This window comes from Gallus gallus, chromosome 6 (genome assembly GCF_016699485.2).
Source record: "Gallus gallus isolate bGalGal1 chromosome 6, bGalGal1.mat.broiler.GRCg7b, whole genome shotgun sequence".
Classification (NCBI taxonomy): Eukaryota; Metazoa; Chordata; class Aves; order Galliformes; family Phasianidae; genus Gallus; species Gallus gallus.
The window spans coordinates 11,910,130-11,926,752 of record NC_052537.1 but is presented as its reverse complement, the minus strand read 5'-3'; the positions used below and the strand labels follow the sequence as shown (position 1 = coordinate 11,926,752).

General features: G+C 44.7%; 1 protein-coding gene across 20 annotated transcripts in view; it reads right to left on the bottom strand.

Annotated features, from left to right (window-relative positions):
• The window catches only part of P4HA1 (prolyl 4-hydroxylase subunit alpha 1), a 47,037-nt gene that overhangs the window by 9,544 nt on the left and 20,870 nt on the right, over positions 1-16,623 (bottom strand). For 17 of the 20 annotated variants that reach the window (XM_046942861.1, XM_046942858.1, XM_046942856.1 and 14 more), the window contains 8 exons: positions 14,967-15,088; positions 13,968-14,064; positions 12,254-12,405; positions 10,066-10,203; positions 7,342-7,581; positions 6,416-6,606; positions 4,974-5,150; positions 1,526-1,596 (listed from right to left, as the gene is read on the bottom strand). In XM_046942861.1, coding sequence (XP_046798817.1) covers positions 1,526-1,596; positions 4,974-5,150; positions 6,416-6,606; positions 7,342-7,581; positions 10,066-10,203; positions 12,254-12,405; positions 13,968-14,064; positions 14,967-15,054 — 1,154 coding nt within the window. In that variant the 5' untranslated portion in view covers positions 15,055-15,088. Of the gene's footprint in view, positions 1-1,525; positions 1,597-2,700; positions 2,772-4,973; positions 5,151-6,415; positions 6,607-7,341; positions 7,582-10,065; positions 10,204-12,253; positions 12,406-13,967; positions 14,065-14,966; positions 15,089-15,241; positions 16,099-16,623 lie in introns of those variants that run through there. The other 3 variants (NM_001198737.2, NM_001198738.2, XM_046942867.1) reach the window with 2 other exon arrangements.

Below are 16,623 nucleotides of genomic sequence, written 5' to 3'. Positions count from 1 at the left end.
ACCCTTCTGTACTATGCTGAGTATTTAGAACTGCAGCGGCTGCTTTGAGTCCTTCCCCGTGGCAAACACTGCCTCCTTCATGAAGTAAAACTACAACACGTTTTAAAAATGAAGTTAATTGCCCCAAGGTACAAAGGCAGCCTGACAGGTGGAGGACCCCGGGACCTGTCATCAGGTCATCCAGCATCAGACATCACTCACTGGAGGCTGTCCAACCTCAAAAGACAGCCATGAACTGAGCCGGTGTATTACAGAAATGGAAAGAACTGGGAGTGCAGAACTCGTGCTGCAGGATGTGTTTTTTCCTTCCTCCCACCATGAGCCGGCTTTTAGCAGTGCTTACAACTGCTGCACACAGCTCACCATGTTTATACACCACACCTGTACGTCTGCACCACATCTCTTCTGCCACAGATTTCGACAGCACAAAAGCTTCCTGCAGAAATAATGTTACAGCGCTTGGAAAAACGCAGCCTGCTGCCCAGAGCTACACGACACAGGTGGGCCTGCATGCCCCCTGCACAAGGCAGCCTCATACCAGGCATCACAACAGCCGTGTCCTCAGCCACAGCACAGCAGCACCACACCAGAGCATTTCAACGCTGCTATTGCAGCAGTCACTGCTCACACAAAACGTTGCCTTCTCCATTTAAAAACTTTCTAAAACGTATTTATCTGGGGGGGGGGGAGGGGGGGGAAATGGTGGAGAGGTAACAAGGAACAAATGAAAGCCCAGCCTGGTATTTCTGAATTGGAAACTTTCCCACCCGATACAGCTGGCTGCTGGGAGGAGAGGAAAAAAGCAGCTCTTTGAAAGCCGTGTCAGATCCGTGCTGGTGCTGCACGCAGCACAGCCTGCCCGTGCTCCGCGCCCTGCTGGCAAGGTGCCCCTTTCACACAGCCTGCCACGTCCCACACCGCAACAGCAGTCCTCTCACAGACGAATGCTGTCATTTCTAAGACCGTTTGCTAGGAAGGAATGTTTGATGAGGGAAAGCAGTCGGCTATTAAAAAAATAAAGCAAGCAGTCTTTTTGGTTTTCAGGAGCAATGATTCATCTGTAATCCAAACCAGCTCCAGCAGCCCTAAGCAGGAGGACGCTTCTAGCAGCAGCTCTGCACGAGTGCAGCCACCTAGCACTAACAGCACAAGCTCCTCATCCTCCTTTCCAATGAGCTCTGGCTCGCACTACTCGCCTGGATCACGGCAGCACAGCGATGCCTTGTTTTACACAGCACGTACCAGTACTGAAGATTCATGGTACAGGTGAGAGACACGCAGCCTCTTCCATTGTCAGGGTGAGCAGAACATTTTAGTCATTAGTAGCACCGAGGCAAGGCACGCTAAGCAAACTTGGAAACCCCCATTTTAGTTACCACTAACACATAGAAGTATTTTCTATCTCAGATGACCGCTTGCTTTGTTATGAGACAGCTCCGTTAGAAAGACTGAAATTAAAATTAGTCCAACTTCGCCCCACGCTTAGAGATGAAGCAGTACAGCCACAGAACAGACTTCCCCTTACCTCTTAGAGACTCTGTAATGTGCTGTGGTCAGTTTCCCAGTCTCGGGGTCATGAACAGTAGCACGGCTCAGCTACAAAAAGAGAAAGGACAAGGGCTTACCCACCTAGCAGGCTGCTTTTTGCCAAGCCACAGGTGTTTGAAAGGGTTCCGATTGGTCTGGATGGTATGCAATGCTCTTAAATTAGCAATATTTGAAGGGCAACAGAAGCTGTAGCTGCCATGTCCAAATCAAAACAAATTCGTTGGAAAAATTTGGTTAGATTGTCCTTTCACTTTTTTCCTCCTTTTTTTTTTTTTTTCTTTTTTGCTGTAAACTAGAGTCTTTCTGCAAAAAAATTTACGATGCTGAGTTTCACAGACAGTTCCTCTTCATGCAGAAGTTTAACTCCTTTGCAAATTTAGGTTTAACGCAGATGGAATGCGTGGCCAATCTTTAATAACCTCTACTGAAAGTGGGAGGGAGGTCGGGTGCACGGTTCCTTTCAGAACCAGCCAGGCTTCCTCCTGAAGCAAATTTTGGAGAACGTTTGTTAAATTCAAGGCTTGCGCTACTTTACAGACGACATGAAAAGAATGAGGAGACCAGTCAAAAACCGAGCTTGCTTTCTGCCAGATTTGTGCTGGCAGGAGCAGGGGGCACTCCTGGGCACTGATGCTGTGTGACTAACAGACACGCTGAGTGTGCCAGTCCAGCTGTCACCACGTGGCAATGACCTCGAGCACCTCTCCCATGTGTTAAGGCACTTCAGGTGCTCTGCTCGATTTTGCAAAGGGAAGGAGGATAATTTTTGGCTGGTGACAACAGCGAAGAGAAAGGGAATACTAAAATCACTGCAGTCCACTGAAGGTTTTGTAGCATTGACTATTTCGTATGCTGAATAAGTGACCTGCTTCTTGCACAGATCATCACCTGAGAACACATATTGAGAAAGTGACCAAAAAAAACCTAAAAAAAAAAACCAAAAACAAAACAAACAGAAAGCAAACACTCCTCCTAGCTGAAGGAAAAGACTGAGAAACTCAGCAGTAACAGCCTGTTACAGGATCTGCGTGTAATAAAGCGATGGACTACAAAGCCAAAGTCGTCTTTATAGACCACCTCTTTTCTCCCCGTAATGAGCAGAACCTACGTACTCATTACGGGCCCAAAACATCTGGCATAGAGCTCTCTTACCTTTTGCTAATTCTGTAATGTGCCGTCTCCAAGGCTCCTGTTATGGGGTTTGAAATGGTGGCTCGCCTCAGCTGTGAAGCGAACCATCAGAACAGTTGCATTACAAAGCAAATACTGCATCACAGCAATCCGACCACTCAGAAGCCTAAGGGGAAATGTCACACCAGCCTCTGTGCAGACCACCCAAACCACCCAGTCACCTTTCAAGGTGGTTTTTCTTTTACGGAACCGGGGAAGAAAATCACAAAGCTGTGATGGGAAGGAGGGGAACCCTCCCATTTTATCGGAGAGTTCAGGAGAGAGAATTTGTGTGCGGCTTTCCTGTTTGTTTTTAAATGTGTATGTGTATATATATATATTTTTGAAAGCATTAGAGAAGATCAGCTTTTTCAGGGAAGCAGTGTTTGCACTTCTGGAGCAAGAGCAGCAGCTGTCTGAACAAAGCAAGCTGGAAGCTTTCCTGTTCTTCATACTGCAACAACTGCTGCAAGCAATAGAGTATTGTGACAGGTATACAATTGGTCCTTTGTTACTCTGTCCTGCCGGTGAGTTGTACAGTTACATTGAATCCAAGCAAGGCTGTGACCTTGTATACATGAAAGATGAGTAGAAGCCTACCTTCTGAATATTTCTGTGCTAAATGCAACACTTCTTTAACAGTAACTTTAGCAGTAACAAGCCTCCCTCCTGCCAGCTCATGGCAGAGCAACACAAGGCTGGGCACAGATCATACAGCAGCATCTGGGAAGCAGTGACAGCAACATCCCTGGGATCAAGCAGGGGGCAGACCATCCTTCTGCCTTAAAAATAATGCTCCCGCTGCATTAGTTTCTGAGCTCTACAAAAGCCTTGGCCACAGGAATTACATGGAACGCTAACAGCATTAAGATTCTATATCGCTGAACTGCAAATCTGCAGTCTTTGACACGAGCCAAACATTTGACAGGAAGAACATCTCGGCAGCTCCTGAAATTTAAAACAGCCACGTGTTCAGAGATCCATTTTCAGCACTAAGACTTATTTCTACATCATCAAGATATGATTCAGTCATGCTTCACGGCTATAATGCCAAGTTTTGCAGCAGCAAAGGGGCTTAATCACCAAGGGACAAACAACAGCCCTCCGACTTTTAGACCTGCAGCAAGGCTGCCGGCAGACATTCTGTGAGTAAGTGAAAAGAATCATTCGTACCTCCTTATAGCTCTGAGTGCCACCTCAGAAACAGAATGCATCAGCCTTTAGGGAGCTTTAAAATCCACTTCGGGATATGTAGTACCCTGTGTGGTGGCCAAGGGCAGCCTCATCTGCCATGCGCTCAGATATAAGCCCCCGCTGGCTTACTCTGCAGCAGATGAAGCTAACTGTCCTGTACTTAATGCACTTCTTCCCTAGCCTTCGTTTGCTCAGCTCTCTCTGGACAATAAGCCATTTAGGCTGGAAAAAGGAAGCAGGAAAATTATATTTAGACTAGTTCAGATCTTATTTTAGAAATAACTGATAACTTATAGGGAAATAACTCCATTTCACTAACTACATCTTAAATGTACATGATACAGTCACACCAGCTGGATTCAGATGGCAGCTCAGTCAGTTCTTTGTTTATTTTGGACACTCCTGTTCACTCTGACAGCTGATTTGGCCTGGAACCAGGCACTCAGAAACAAGAACCTTGGAATCCAGTTTCTGAAACAGAATTTGAAGAGCTGGAATTGTGAATAAGAAGCACAGCGGCACTGATAAGTATTACCCCACTGTAACTCTTTCACCTGCAGGTAACTACAGAGCCTGGGAGACAGAAGTCATTTTTATATTTCTATACTGAATGGGCCATTCATTATTGTCTATACAGTAACGTGGCACTCCGGAACCAGAGGAATTCCTTTCCCTACAAGGCTCTCTTCTCCATGTCACAACTGTGGCAAATAAACAAAAAAGGGAGAGCCTAACTGATGACAACTGTACTTCAAGGCAGCCTAGCTGCAGTACGTTTGTTTTCTGTCGTAAAATGCTCTCCTCCTCTTCTGAAACAGTGTGCACTGAAACTGTCTGCCAGAAGAGCCTAACTGTTGCCACCTGGCTTTTAATTACACGGGAATTCCAGCTTTCCCATCATCTAGAAAGAGCGTGTCACCACAAGGTGTAAGTGAGAGAAGCAACGTGTGAGCACGCTGCACACAAATCTGTGCTCAAGACAGACAGTCACACACGCACCCGCATAGAAAGCTACACGTGGATTTAAGATTCCAAAAGGCAAGGAAGTGTAAGGCGTTTACCCTTGGCTTTGCTAGTTCTTTCACAGTTTCAATCTCTTCATCGGAAATGATATCAAGAAAGCGAACAATTCGAGGCTTGTCCCACTCATCTTCCTGCTTGACAGGGCCCAGAATGTATCTTGGATTCCTGTTTCCATCGTAGTAGCGGCAGAACAGTCTTTTTTGTCTCCGAGGAGTCTGAAAGCAAGGCGGAATGAGATCATCAGAGAACTTCCATTCATATCTCTAAGATACATAGAGATGTCCTGAGAACAACAGACAGGAACAATTCCCTCTAAGAGATGCTTTAAGTTTGTGAAATCATAGAACAGAATCATTTGATTTGGAAGGGACATTTAAAGGCCATCTGGTCCAACCCCCCTGCAATGAACAGGGAGACACGTACAGCTCCATCAGGAGCTCAGAGCCCTGTTCCAGTTTGACCTTGGCTGTCTCCAGGGTTGGGGCACCACCACCTCTCTAAGCTGCCTGCACCAGTGTCTCACCACCCTTATGGTAAAATATTTCTTCCTTATATCCTCTGTAAATCTCCCCTGTTCCGGTTTGAAATCATTTCCCCTTGTCCTGTCACAGCAGACCCTGCTAAACTGTCTGTCCTCTTCTTTCTTACAGCCCTTCTTTCGATACTGACAGGCTGCTATGAGCTTTCTGTTCTCCAGGCTGAACAGCCCCAGCCCTCAGCCTGTCCTCACAGGGAGGTGTTCCATCCCTTGGGTCATTTTTGAGGCCCTCCGCTGAACACGCCCCAACAGTTCCACGTCTCTCCTGTACTGAGCACTCCCCATCTGGATGCAGCACTCCAGGTGAGGTCTCACAATGCAAAGCAGAGGAGCAGATCCCCTCCCTCACCCTGCTGGCTGCACTGATTTGGATGCAGCCAAGGATATAGTTAGCAAATCAGGCCCAGCTGGACGGTTTACATACATACATCCCAACTGGCATGGCAAATATGCCTGGCCTGTAATTCCTTATCGGCCGGATCTGGTGGAAATTTTCAGATCAATATCAGTGGCATTACAGATTTGCCCATTTTAGCCCATTTTCGCTGTGATTGTGCAGAATTCCAAGATTAATTCCAATGAGAACTACGGGTTAAGCCTGTCAGTACTTTAAGCAAATTAACGTTACTCTGTAATTCTGCAACAAGCAGTACTATAAAAAACAATTCTGTCACTACAGAAACACCTTTGTTCAATACCACACACAAATCTAGACTTCCAGTTCAGTACAATTACTTAGCGTGTTCAGACTAGCCAGCAGTAATACTCTTTTCCCATTGGACAGAATGGAACAGGGAATAACTCCAACACACATCAACCCTCAGCTTGACACACACAGCCACCTGCTGTAACAGTTCCTTGCTTCCACACCACACACAGATTCTGGACATTGTTTTGTTACAGTTGGTTTCATACATTTGAGAACAGTCTACTCCACTTTACCATTTTGAGACCCTCCCCACGGCACAGCATTTCGTACTTCCTTCTCTCAGGCAGGTAATCCTTTTTCTTAACCTCAGTTTCCTTCTCTGTCTGGTCTTCTGCATCTGTACTGGACTTATTGGCTTCTTTTTCTTTGGCCATGATATATTCAAAATACTTCATGTTTCCATTTGCTCTTTGATGCTCAGGATCTGTTGAGAAAGAGACAATCATCACCGGCAAAGTCTACAGCTTGCAAAAGAACTATTCAGAAGAGGCAGTATACAAAAACAAAAGCAGCAGATGCACATCATTTCTTCTCAAACAGAAATCAGAAACAGCTATTCTGGTCTGAGAGTATTCACAGAGTAACTGAAACTCCAAACTAGGGTAGAAGAATGCTAGCCTGCAGCATAGCCAGTAGAAAATAACATGAGCTGCCAGAGCAAAGCTCAATTCATTCACAGTTAAGAAAACAATTACTGTGAGGCCAGGATCCTCAGTACGTGCAGGTTTCCAAGCACAATAAGCAGGGTTTGGCCATTCCAGCCAACCCGAGCAGAGCAGGAGGGACAAGGAAATTGCAATGGGCAGGCAGAGCTGGGACAGCATGACTGGCTTTAAGCTTAACAGCTTGGGAATTAACATTTCTAGTGACCAACGTTTTGGCAATCATTAACCTTAAAAAAAAAATAAATTTAAAGCTTCAGTTCACTAATACATGGTTCTCACTGGCCTTGGATATACAGATTATGTTTATGTTCTTCACACAGTCCATCAGTGGGATATTTATGAAAGCACAGATTGTTTTGGCATTTCATTTTAAAAAACCTGTAGACAAGGCAGGAAATCAGTAAGACCAAGAGTTCTCAGAACAAATCCCTGGGTAACACCTGCTCAACCACAGGGCTACATCTTGCTGAGCCTCAGCTCTCTCCTGTACGTACCCAGTTCGAGAAGGCGCTTGGTGAGCATCATTGCTTTGCTCAGATCCCCCTGCTGATACACAGCATAACTCAGGTAGTCCAGAATATAGACTTTATCTGCAGAAGACACTTCTCCCTCATCCAGCTGTTTCAGAGCTTGCTCCATCCAGAGCTCAGTGTGGTAGTAATCGGCCTCTGTGTATGCAATCTTTCCCAGCTCAAAGCAATCTTCAGCTGTTAAAAAGGATTTGTGCTTTACACCTGTATTTGAAACAAAACAAAGATTTTACACAGAATACTGTATTGGATCACTCCTCAGAGCCACATTCAGCTACTTCCTATTCTTCATGGCACCATTCATTTCTGTTGCTGTTGTGGTCTTTAACACCTCCCTTCTGCGGTGGCTATTTGTTGAATATTCAGTTTAAGTATTCAAAACCTGAGATCCTTAGCAGAAGATAGAAGTGCTAACGTGCAGTTTGCCATTGCCAGAATGCCAGAAACTAGCTAAGTGCCTCTACAATTTGTGGAAAAGAAAAGAAACCCTCCTTCCTCAAAACACAAGGCACTGAGCAAAAGTAAGCTAAGGAACAAGCTCCAGAAATCTGTTTTCAAAGATACTGTGTTATTTCTTCAGAATGTTACTGAAGCACACCGTGTGTCAGCGACAGCTTAGCAAAGGACAAAAAGGAAACGTCAGTGAATTCCCAGCTACTTGAGGTTTCTGAAATCAGTCTATTTTAGAAACATCTGAAGGAACCTCTGGAAGAGTAAAGTACTAGTAAGCAAATGACAGATTCCTATTTTTGGCACTGTAAATGAAGGCCCATGGAAAAACCACATTTCTTTTTGTAGTAAACAAAGCATTTGAGATAAATTAAAAAAGGAAACTAAGACATAGATGGAAGCTTTTCTTCTTGCCCAGGACCCATCAGTTTTACAGCTACGCTAAATTCCTGATTACATCTTAATACATCCTGGATTTCTCCCAGCAGCTCCCACTGCTGTGTTCCAACAGGGGAATTCCATTGAAGACATGCCTTAAGGAATTAAAGAACTGAAGAGATGGTCCACAAGAAGGAGCAACCTGTAGATACTAACACCCTGTGGTCCAGCCTGGGATGGCCAATGATTTCAGGCTTCTGAACATGAAGCCTGTAAGTTCTAAGGCAACGCAAAGCTTAGGGGATGCAGCATGGAGGTAGGCTGAGTGCTCTCAGACAGGCACAAAGAGATCTTCTGGAAAGAGTAACAGGTTGCAGGGCCATACTCTGGTCCATTTAGAAGCAACATAATATCCAAATGTGAAAAGGCAACTTAAAAGAGCACTTAAAACAGCAATCATCAAATACAGCTGATAACCAATGTAAAGAAACGCGGGGCCTGTAAGGCAAGAAGAGAATCAACAAGCAACTCAACAGCAGTTAACACTCTGATCAAAACTTGCCCACCTCGCAAATGGAAACTCCCTGGGAAAGGAGACAAAGAGCACAAACAAGTGACCACGTGGCACGTCCCTCTCCGTAGCTCTGAAGGCCAAAAAACCAACTGACTCTCTTTTATACTCTAGGGTTTTTGCGTTCTGCAATAACACTTGATCATGCACAGTCTGGACAGCTTACTGCTTCAAAAGAAGCAATAAAATGCAGTCCATCCAAAGCACTTTGTCTTCTATTTCTGTGCTGTTTTAGGAAAAAAATAATGAACAGCTTATTGTAGTAGAATGAATCTGTAGCTCTTTGAGACAGTCTTGAACGGAACCCAAAAGCAAGGTTATACAGCATAACATATAAAGCCAATTACCCTTAATTTTATTAGACATCTGACCACAACGAGCACTTCCAAAAACACAGATGGATTGTGAGAAGTTGATTTTTTGCCAGCTGGCACGGTACTGGCTTTGAGCAGAGGAAACAAGACAAAAAACTAGCAGAGAAGAGCCTTCTGACAAGGAAGTGTGTCTCCTGCATATAAACCCGATCCTCTCACGTAGTGCCACATAAGCTCACGTTCTTTTGTATGCGTGTGATAATGGTCTCTACCTTTGTTTTTTCAGTTTATACACTCCGTGAAGCTGAAGTTCAAATACAACTTAACTTTTTCACCACAAGGAAAACAATGACTGCAGCATACCGATTCTTTCTATTAACACCTATTAACACTATATGATCTTACCACCGCTAGAAGAAAGACACATCACTTAACTAAAAGGAAATCACAGAATCGCAGAACCATAGAATGGGCCTGGGTTGAAAAGGACCACAACGATCACTGAGTTTCAACCCCCCTGCTATGTGCAGGGTCACCAACCAGCAGACCAGGCTGCCCAGAGCCGCATCCATCCTGGCCTTGAATGCCTCCAGGGAGGGGGCATCCACAACCTCCTTGGGCAACCTGTTCCAGTGTGTGACCATCCTCTGGAGGATAAACTTCTTCCTAATATCTAACCTAAACCTCCCCTGTCTCAGTTTAAAACCATTCCCCCTCGTCCTATCACTATCCATCCTCGTAAACAGCCGTTCCCCTTCCTGTTTATATGCTGCCTTCAAGTACTGGAAAGCCACAATGAAGTCTCCCCAGAGCCTTCTCTTCTCCAAGAAATCTTCAAGCTCTGGTACAACAAGACTGGTGCTGCTGCCTTCACACAACATGGTTAAACAAGGTGGAACATTGCGAAAGGATCTGTAATCTGGACATTTAGTAGCAGTTCCCAGCGTTACTGCAGATAACACCTGTGACCCTTACCTGGAAGATTCCCTCTTGAGAGGGTGTCTGTATCCAAATTATACGTGTCTTGAAGCCGCAAGAGAGCTTTTGCTGCGCCAGTCTGATCTTCATCATTTGGAAAAAACTGCCGCTGGATCGTCATGTTGGAGATGAAGCCTGGAAGAACAGGAACACACTTGGCCTTCTTTGTCCCAAGAACTGTACCAACTCAGTGCATGAAATGAATGACTCCCTATTCCAGGGAAAGCCAACATTTCACGAAAGGCCATTACTGCAGATTTGTTTCTAAAGAGTAGGAGTATGCCTGAACCTTCACTCGGAAACTATTTATGCCTTAACATAGCAACAACAACAACAAAATAACGTTACATACAACACATAGCATAGGCCAGGCCCCTGCACGCTGCAGTGATCTGTGCCTCTTTAGGATCACCAGGGTGACAGCAGACCTTTTCCAAATGTTCTACTAGTTTTTCAGGATTCTGCAGCTGTTCAGAGGTGAAGCTCCGAATACTGGGGGTGCCCACCACTCTGGGAACCTGCCCATGCCAGCCCACACTCTCTGCCACTCAGATCTGTCCTGCCTTAGGGCAGATCACTGCGTGATACTCTACAATAATTGTTTAATCTTAAACATAACCTGAAACACATTCTCGACACATAGCAATGGGAGCACTCTGGTCTGAACATCCCATGGATATTCAAAATTCTCAAGAGCCATTGCAAGTAGCTCTTGAGCTCTAGCGAGAGAAAGAAAAGAGAACGGGATGCTGAGGATCTGCTGGAAAGTGTCTTCCCCCATCTCCTCCAAAGCCAGGCTCCCCGCGGAGACAAAGCAGAGTGTAATTACTGATAGTATCAACAATATGGGTTTCAAAGCCCAGGGATGAGTGCAACGCCGAATACATACAAAACAGCAGTTTTTCGGCTGCCTATTTTATCATAGTATAAACCAAGGCCACACAGCATAGCAAAATGTAATAGCATAAAATAATATGTAATAGCATAAAAAAAAACCTTAATCCAACCCCCAGAGATGACAAACAACACTGCAGGGAAAACAAGCAGCAAGCAAGGTACTATACAATATAGTTCCATGAGAAGTCTCTCAAAGAGCTCCATAAATAGGGAAAAAATTAATGTTGTGACCAGTAATTATCAAACTACCTCAGCACCCTGTGTTAACAAGCTCCAGACACATCTGCTGTTATCTCAACCCTTTGAGCCCTGTGTTGAGCACCAAACTGCTACTGTAATCTTCTTTTCAGTCGGAGGACTGCCCATTTTTTTCCTTCTGCTTCCACGGTCTGGAGACTCATAGGCTGTTTGTACTGAGGAGGGAAACAGAACTCCACAGAGCCACCAGAAGGAATGGCATCAGCAAAGTCAGCCATGAGGATCCAAGTCTCAACAAACCAACAGCCACCAATGTTGTCAGGACAAACTCTTTTGTCTCAACATCCCAAAGCACAAGTCTTACAACATTCCCACTCCAAGTACAGGGCCAATGGTTGTTCTTATCAGTGACTAACACTGGGTCTTTTCTGAAAGCTCCACTTCTCATTCTCTACTACAAACCTACACCTAACATCAACTACTTGTAGAGATAGATTTTCACAGGTCAAATATAATTGCCCAGCTTCCTTGCTACTCAAAATCTACTTCACAGTCAACAGATATGTCAATTTCTCTGCTGAAGAGTTTCTTCTCCTGTACAGGAAGGAAGGCAGCCAAGCGTTTACTCAACTCCTTAGATCTATTTCACAAACGCTCGGACTCTGCGAGCATTCAGGTTTTGCACCATTACACCTTAAGGGCACTGGGCACATCAGTAGCAACAGCACTTAAAGACAAGTTCTCCATGTTTTGTGCTCTGAACAGGTTTTTTCCCCTTTTTTCTATTCAATGGAGCTGTCAAACTTTTAGGTGCCACGTCCTGAAAGGCTACATGAGTACATGAACACCCTGACACCTTGCACAATTTAAGGCCTCCAAAGAGATAACTATGGTTAAACATCAGTTCTTCTAAAATTTTTGTAAAACCCCAACAACAGCACATCAGGACGGCGGGCCTTCTGTGAAATACTTACTTTTGTATGACAGCATCTCAAAAGCAGACTTACAAACCTAATTACCTGTGAAAGACAGTCAAGGAAGTACAATCATAATGTGATCTGATCACCGCTTTTGCTACTGGCATACTTACCATCTGACATGTCCTTCAGAACCAGGCTCTCCAGCTCGCCCCACTCCGTGTTAAGCCGTTTCATCAGCTTGAATGCATTTACAGGATGTCCCAAAAACCCCTCGGGGTCTTTCGTAGCAGTATCTGTCAGCTTATCTAATTTCTCTGCCCATCTAGAGTGAAGACACATAGTCATTAAAGTTTCTTGTAAAAGCTATAAAACATCTTTGGCTGCAGCCAAGATCTCAAACTTGTGGGTTTTTTTTTTGTTTTTCTTTGCTGTGATGCTGCTGAATGAACTCCTTCCTACAATGCCAATGCAGTACGCCAGCAGTTTTCATGCACTACTGCTCAAGAACAAGGCTTTATCCACCTTTTTTTCCAAGACACACACCCCTAGGTATATGACAAGCCTGTTCCCTTCCCAGCACAAGACTGCCTTCCACATTGTAGGCTTGCATTAAAAAAAAACACACGGCTCTCAGGCTCCCAAATGAGAGCCCAGATCAAATTTCTGGGGCTGTAATTCTGACTCCACAAACCTCCCTCGCTCCTTAGTGACATCAGCTCTTCACAGCTCCAACGTGCTCTGAAATACACAGCAACTACTACTGTTCATCTGTCTGTCACCCCAGCAGAAACAGCAAGGCAGTTCGCTCCAGCAGGCACATCAGTCATGCAGAAAGCACCAGCACTGTGCTACTACACATCTGCAGACAACACAGCTTCCCCTTCCTGGACCAAACAATGCACTTGTAGAAATGAAGGCATGCAACAACACCCTGATAACAGGATAAATCCACGTTAGAAGAGGCCGCAACCCACAGAGAATACCAAATAGCAACCACAAAATGAAAAGCAAATAGAAACTCTGAAGCTTCAGAGGACTCTGTACAAGAGTTGACATTCAGCACGCTCCAAAATTTGGCGCATCTGAGACATCTGCTAATGTGCCACAGTGTGCTTTCCTTCTTCCCATACTGTCTTGAGATGTTTTCCTGTGCTCTGACAGCCCCCACCTGAGGTTCTGTCAGCAGTAAAGTATCCGACAGGGTTCCCAACCAAAGGTGTGCTCCAACCGATCCTACGGACCAACTCCTAGCAACACAGGAGGGCTGATGTGAAGCAAGCCTGAAGAAACTCATGTCAACAACTCGTACATTTATAATGCACATGCACAAACCCGTTGTACATTTCCCATTCAATGGCAATCAAACTTCACGACTAGGTGAGAGTCACTGCCACTATCAACTACAATCACAAGTCCAAGAGTTCTGCCAAGTATTTTCCATAAAAGCCTCGACAAGCCACACAGGGTGTGAGCCATCCAACCTGCCCCGGTGAATCACCAGCTTTCATTCAGATTAAGTCAAAGCAAGCTACCAACATCTTTTGAGTACAGAGCCCAACAAGCTCTAAAGATAGAAATGCTCCTCCTACCTTCTCTCTCAGTCAGTTATTTCAACTTTTTCCCAACAGCTGTCACCTCCACTATAACAAAGCTGTGAAGCCTATCTGATTAGCTATATTTACACATTTTTGTTATTGAATCTGCTTGGAGAAAATAAAACAAAACTAGAAGTCATTACTGGGGACAAAACCACGGTAATAACTTCTAGCTTAATCTTTGCCTCAGAGGCAAAATTCCTCAGGTGTAATGAGCCTTGGGAAGCATTTTTTACATCTTGCCGGACTCAAATTATTAGCTATCAGCATCATCAAACAAGCTGCTTACTTTTTGATCTGTTCCAGCTTGCTTTCTTCTGCCTTGATGTAATCTTTCAGTGATATCACCAGATCTTTCTCTGTATTAATTAAGTCTGTCATATGGCCTAGAAAAAAAAGTTGAACACTTTGGTTAAACAAGGAGAAACAAAAACAAAGAAGAAAAACTGAAAACAGAAGAGTCTTCTGTTTTCTTCCTCCCTTCCTTCCCCAAAATGCTCCCACATCCTGTTAGCTAAACTGGAAGGAGTACTTGAGCAAAGCTTCTTGCCTTTTCTGTTTTTGAGGGAGAAAATCTCATGTTGGACAAAGCTCGTTGCCATGGAAATTAACATAATATCACATATTTATTATTAGAACTAATTCAGGATTCATTTGGGAAAGGAAGTAGGTCGGAACAGAGTAAGCTTCCATGCAAACATACATAATGCAGAGCAAATAATGACAAAGCTAAATATACAAAGACTTCATCTTTGATACACAATAATACCTCAGATTTATTTTTAAGCTCGCTGGCATGACTCCAATAGGACCCAAACAACCTTAGTTATTAATTAATAATTGTTTTCCTTCCTGCAAGCAGGCAGCAGAACGGGTTCACCATGAAGTGATGCAAGTCACATCTTCAGCCGCGTCCCACGGCACTGGGACACAAAAGAAGGCACGCTGACATACTGCTATCATGATCTGCCTTCAACAGTCCTTTTGCTTGCTGTTATAAGCATGCATCTAGCTACACCGAAACTGTGCTTAAAATTCAATATCCATAGGAATATATAACAAAACAAAGCCTCGCTTTGGTCATCAGACTAATTGCACTGACTGAATTCAAAGGATATTCCTCTCAAAGGCAAGAAAGAAGCCAATCAGGCCCTAAGAGCTAGTAAGTGGATTTAACTCTGTACCAATAAAAGCCTTGCACTCCATTAACACATCACTGCAGAATCAGTATGACAGTCATTAAGAAATTCATTCAGCTATGTAGCATATACACCAAAGCACGTCGCACCAATTGAGGTGAAGAAGTCCGTATGGGCGTAAGAAAAAGGCAGCAGAAATCCAAGGGCAACCGTGTACCACATCTTGTTGGATGCCATGGCTGTAGCTCAAAGCTGTCACCTCACCAGGTACCTACAAAAGAAATAAAGCAGGTAAAACATCCCTACTCACCACACACTTGACTCAAGAGACAGCTCATTCTCTCAACTAAGGCATATCTTAGAAGTCACCGTGCTGTCTTGGAATTCACAAAACGTTGTTTTTCCCCACATGTGAAAGCTTCACCTTTCAGGTATTCTGTCTCCTCGTGTGAATCAAAACAACCGCAGGTACTAACAGAAATAGTTTTACAGGTCTTCCGAAGGCAAGATGATTAATTTAGGGAGGAAGAAAAAAAAAAAAGAAAAAAAGAAACATTACAAAGTGGCTCACTCTGCCTGTTCAGGGAAGAATTTGCTCTGGATTGAACTGCAAAGTATAATCTGGAGAGGGGAAGCTGGAGGCCTGCTTTCTGCCCACGCCAAGTCAGAGCCCTCAGCCCCACCAACGCTCCAAAGCAGCATTCCTCACCTCCTCCTCACCTGCTTGTCCCCACCACGGAGAGCCAGGCACCAAGCTAAATCCAACTATTTCAAACCCAGCTCATCTAAAATAAAATAACCCTGTAGCTCCCTTCCTTCAACCTGGCTCAGCTCCTTCTGCTCACTATAGAGCTGCACAACATCCACCAGAGAGCAGCTCGGAGGCAGAACTGGCAGCCAAAGGCAATAACATCGAGCAGTGTTGTTTCTGGTAGCAGCACAGGTTCAATGCGTTTGTGGAACTGCAGCTCAGAATGCAATGAGCAGAAAGCCAACTCTCCAGCCAACCTGAAACGCTTACCTAGTTTTCAAGGTAACCCAGAGATACTGACAACATCTGCATGAGATCCTGTGGCTGATATTAGCCCCATTAAGCACGAGCTCCAATTGAGTAATTGCTTAAGGTAACAAGTCACAGCTGAAAGAAGTACTCTCGAAGACAAATCTTTTGCTGCTCTTTCCATAAAAAAGCTGTGTCCAAACGCACCTCTCAGCTCCTGCTTTGCTCTGCAGAAAGCTGGGTGCCTCCTGCTCGCTCGGCAGCCAAGCCAACATATCTGTGAATCAACCACCAAGCACCAACAGTTTTACTGCACGATAAGTATTTGCAAACATTATCATTACTCGGAATTCACGGAGCTGTTTGTTTACTGTCTGTTTGTTTTCCTGCTCCTAGCTTCACTGAATGAACCGGTGGCAGCGATCACAAATTGCAACAAGGGAAACTGTTTAGGTACAAAGAGAGCGTGTCACAGTGACAACAGTTGGGAGTAGAAGAGGCTCCCAAAGAAGCCTCATTTCCCATTCCTGGAGGACTTCCAAATAGGGCAAGCCCATGCGTAGCCCAGCCCAAGCTCCAAGCTCAGCTGGCTCCAAGCAGAAGGCTCAGCTGGATGACATCCAGAGGTCACGTCCAATTTCATTTGTTCTTCACAGTCTCCAGCTCTCCTGCCTTCCACAAGGGCTCAGGTCCTGCAGCAATGTGCAGCCACCCAAGATGATTTCCCTCCCAGCCGGAATTCTGAGCTGAAAGCAGAGCCCAGGGCAGCAGCCAGCCGTGCAGCTTTCACTGCCCTAGCAGCAGTT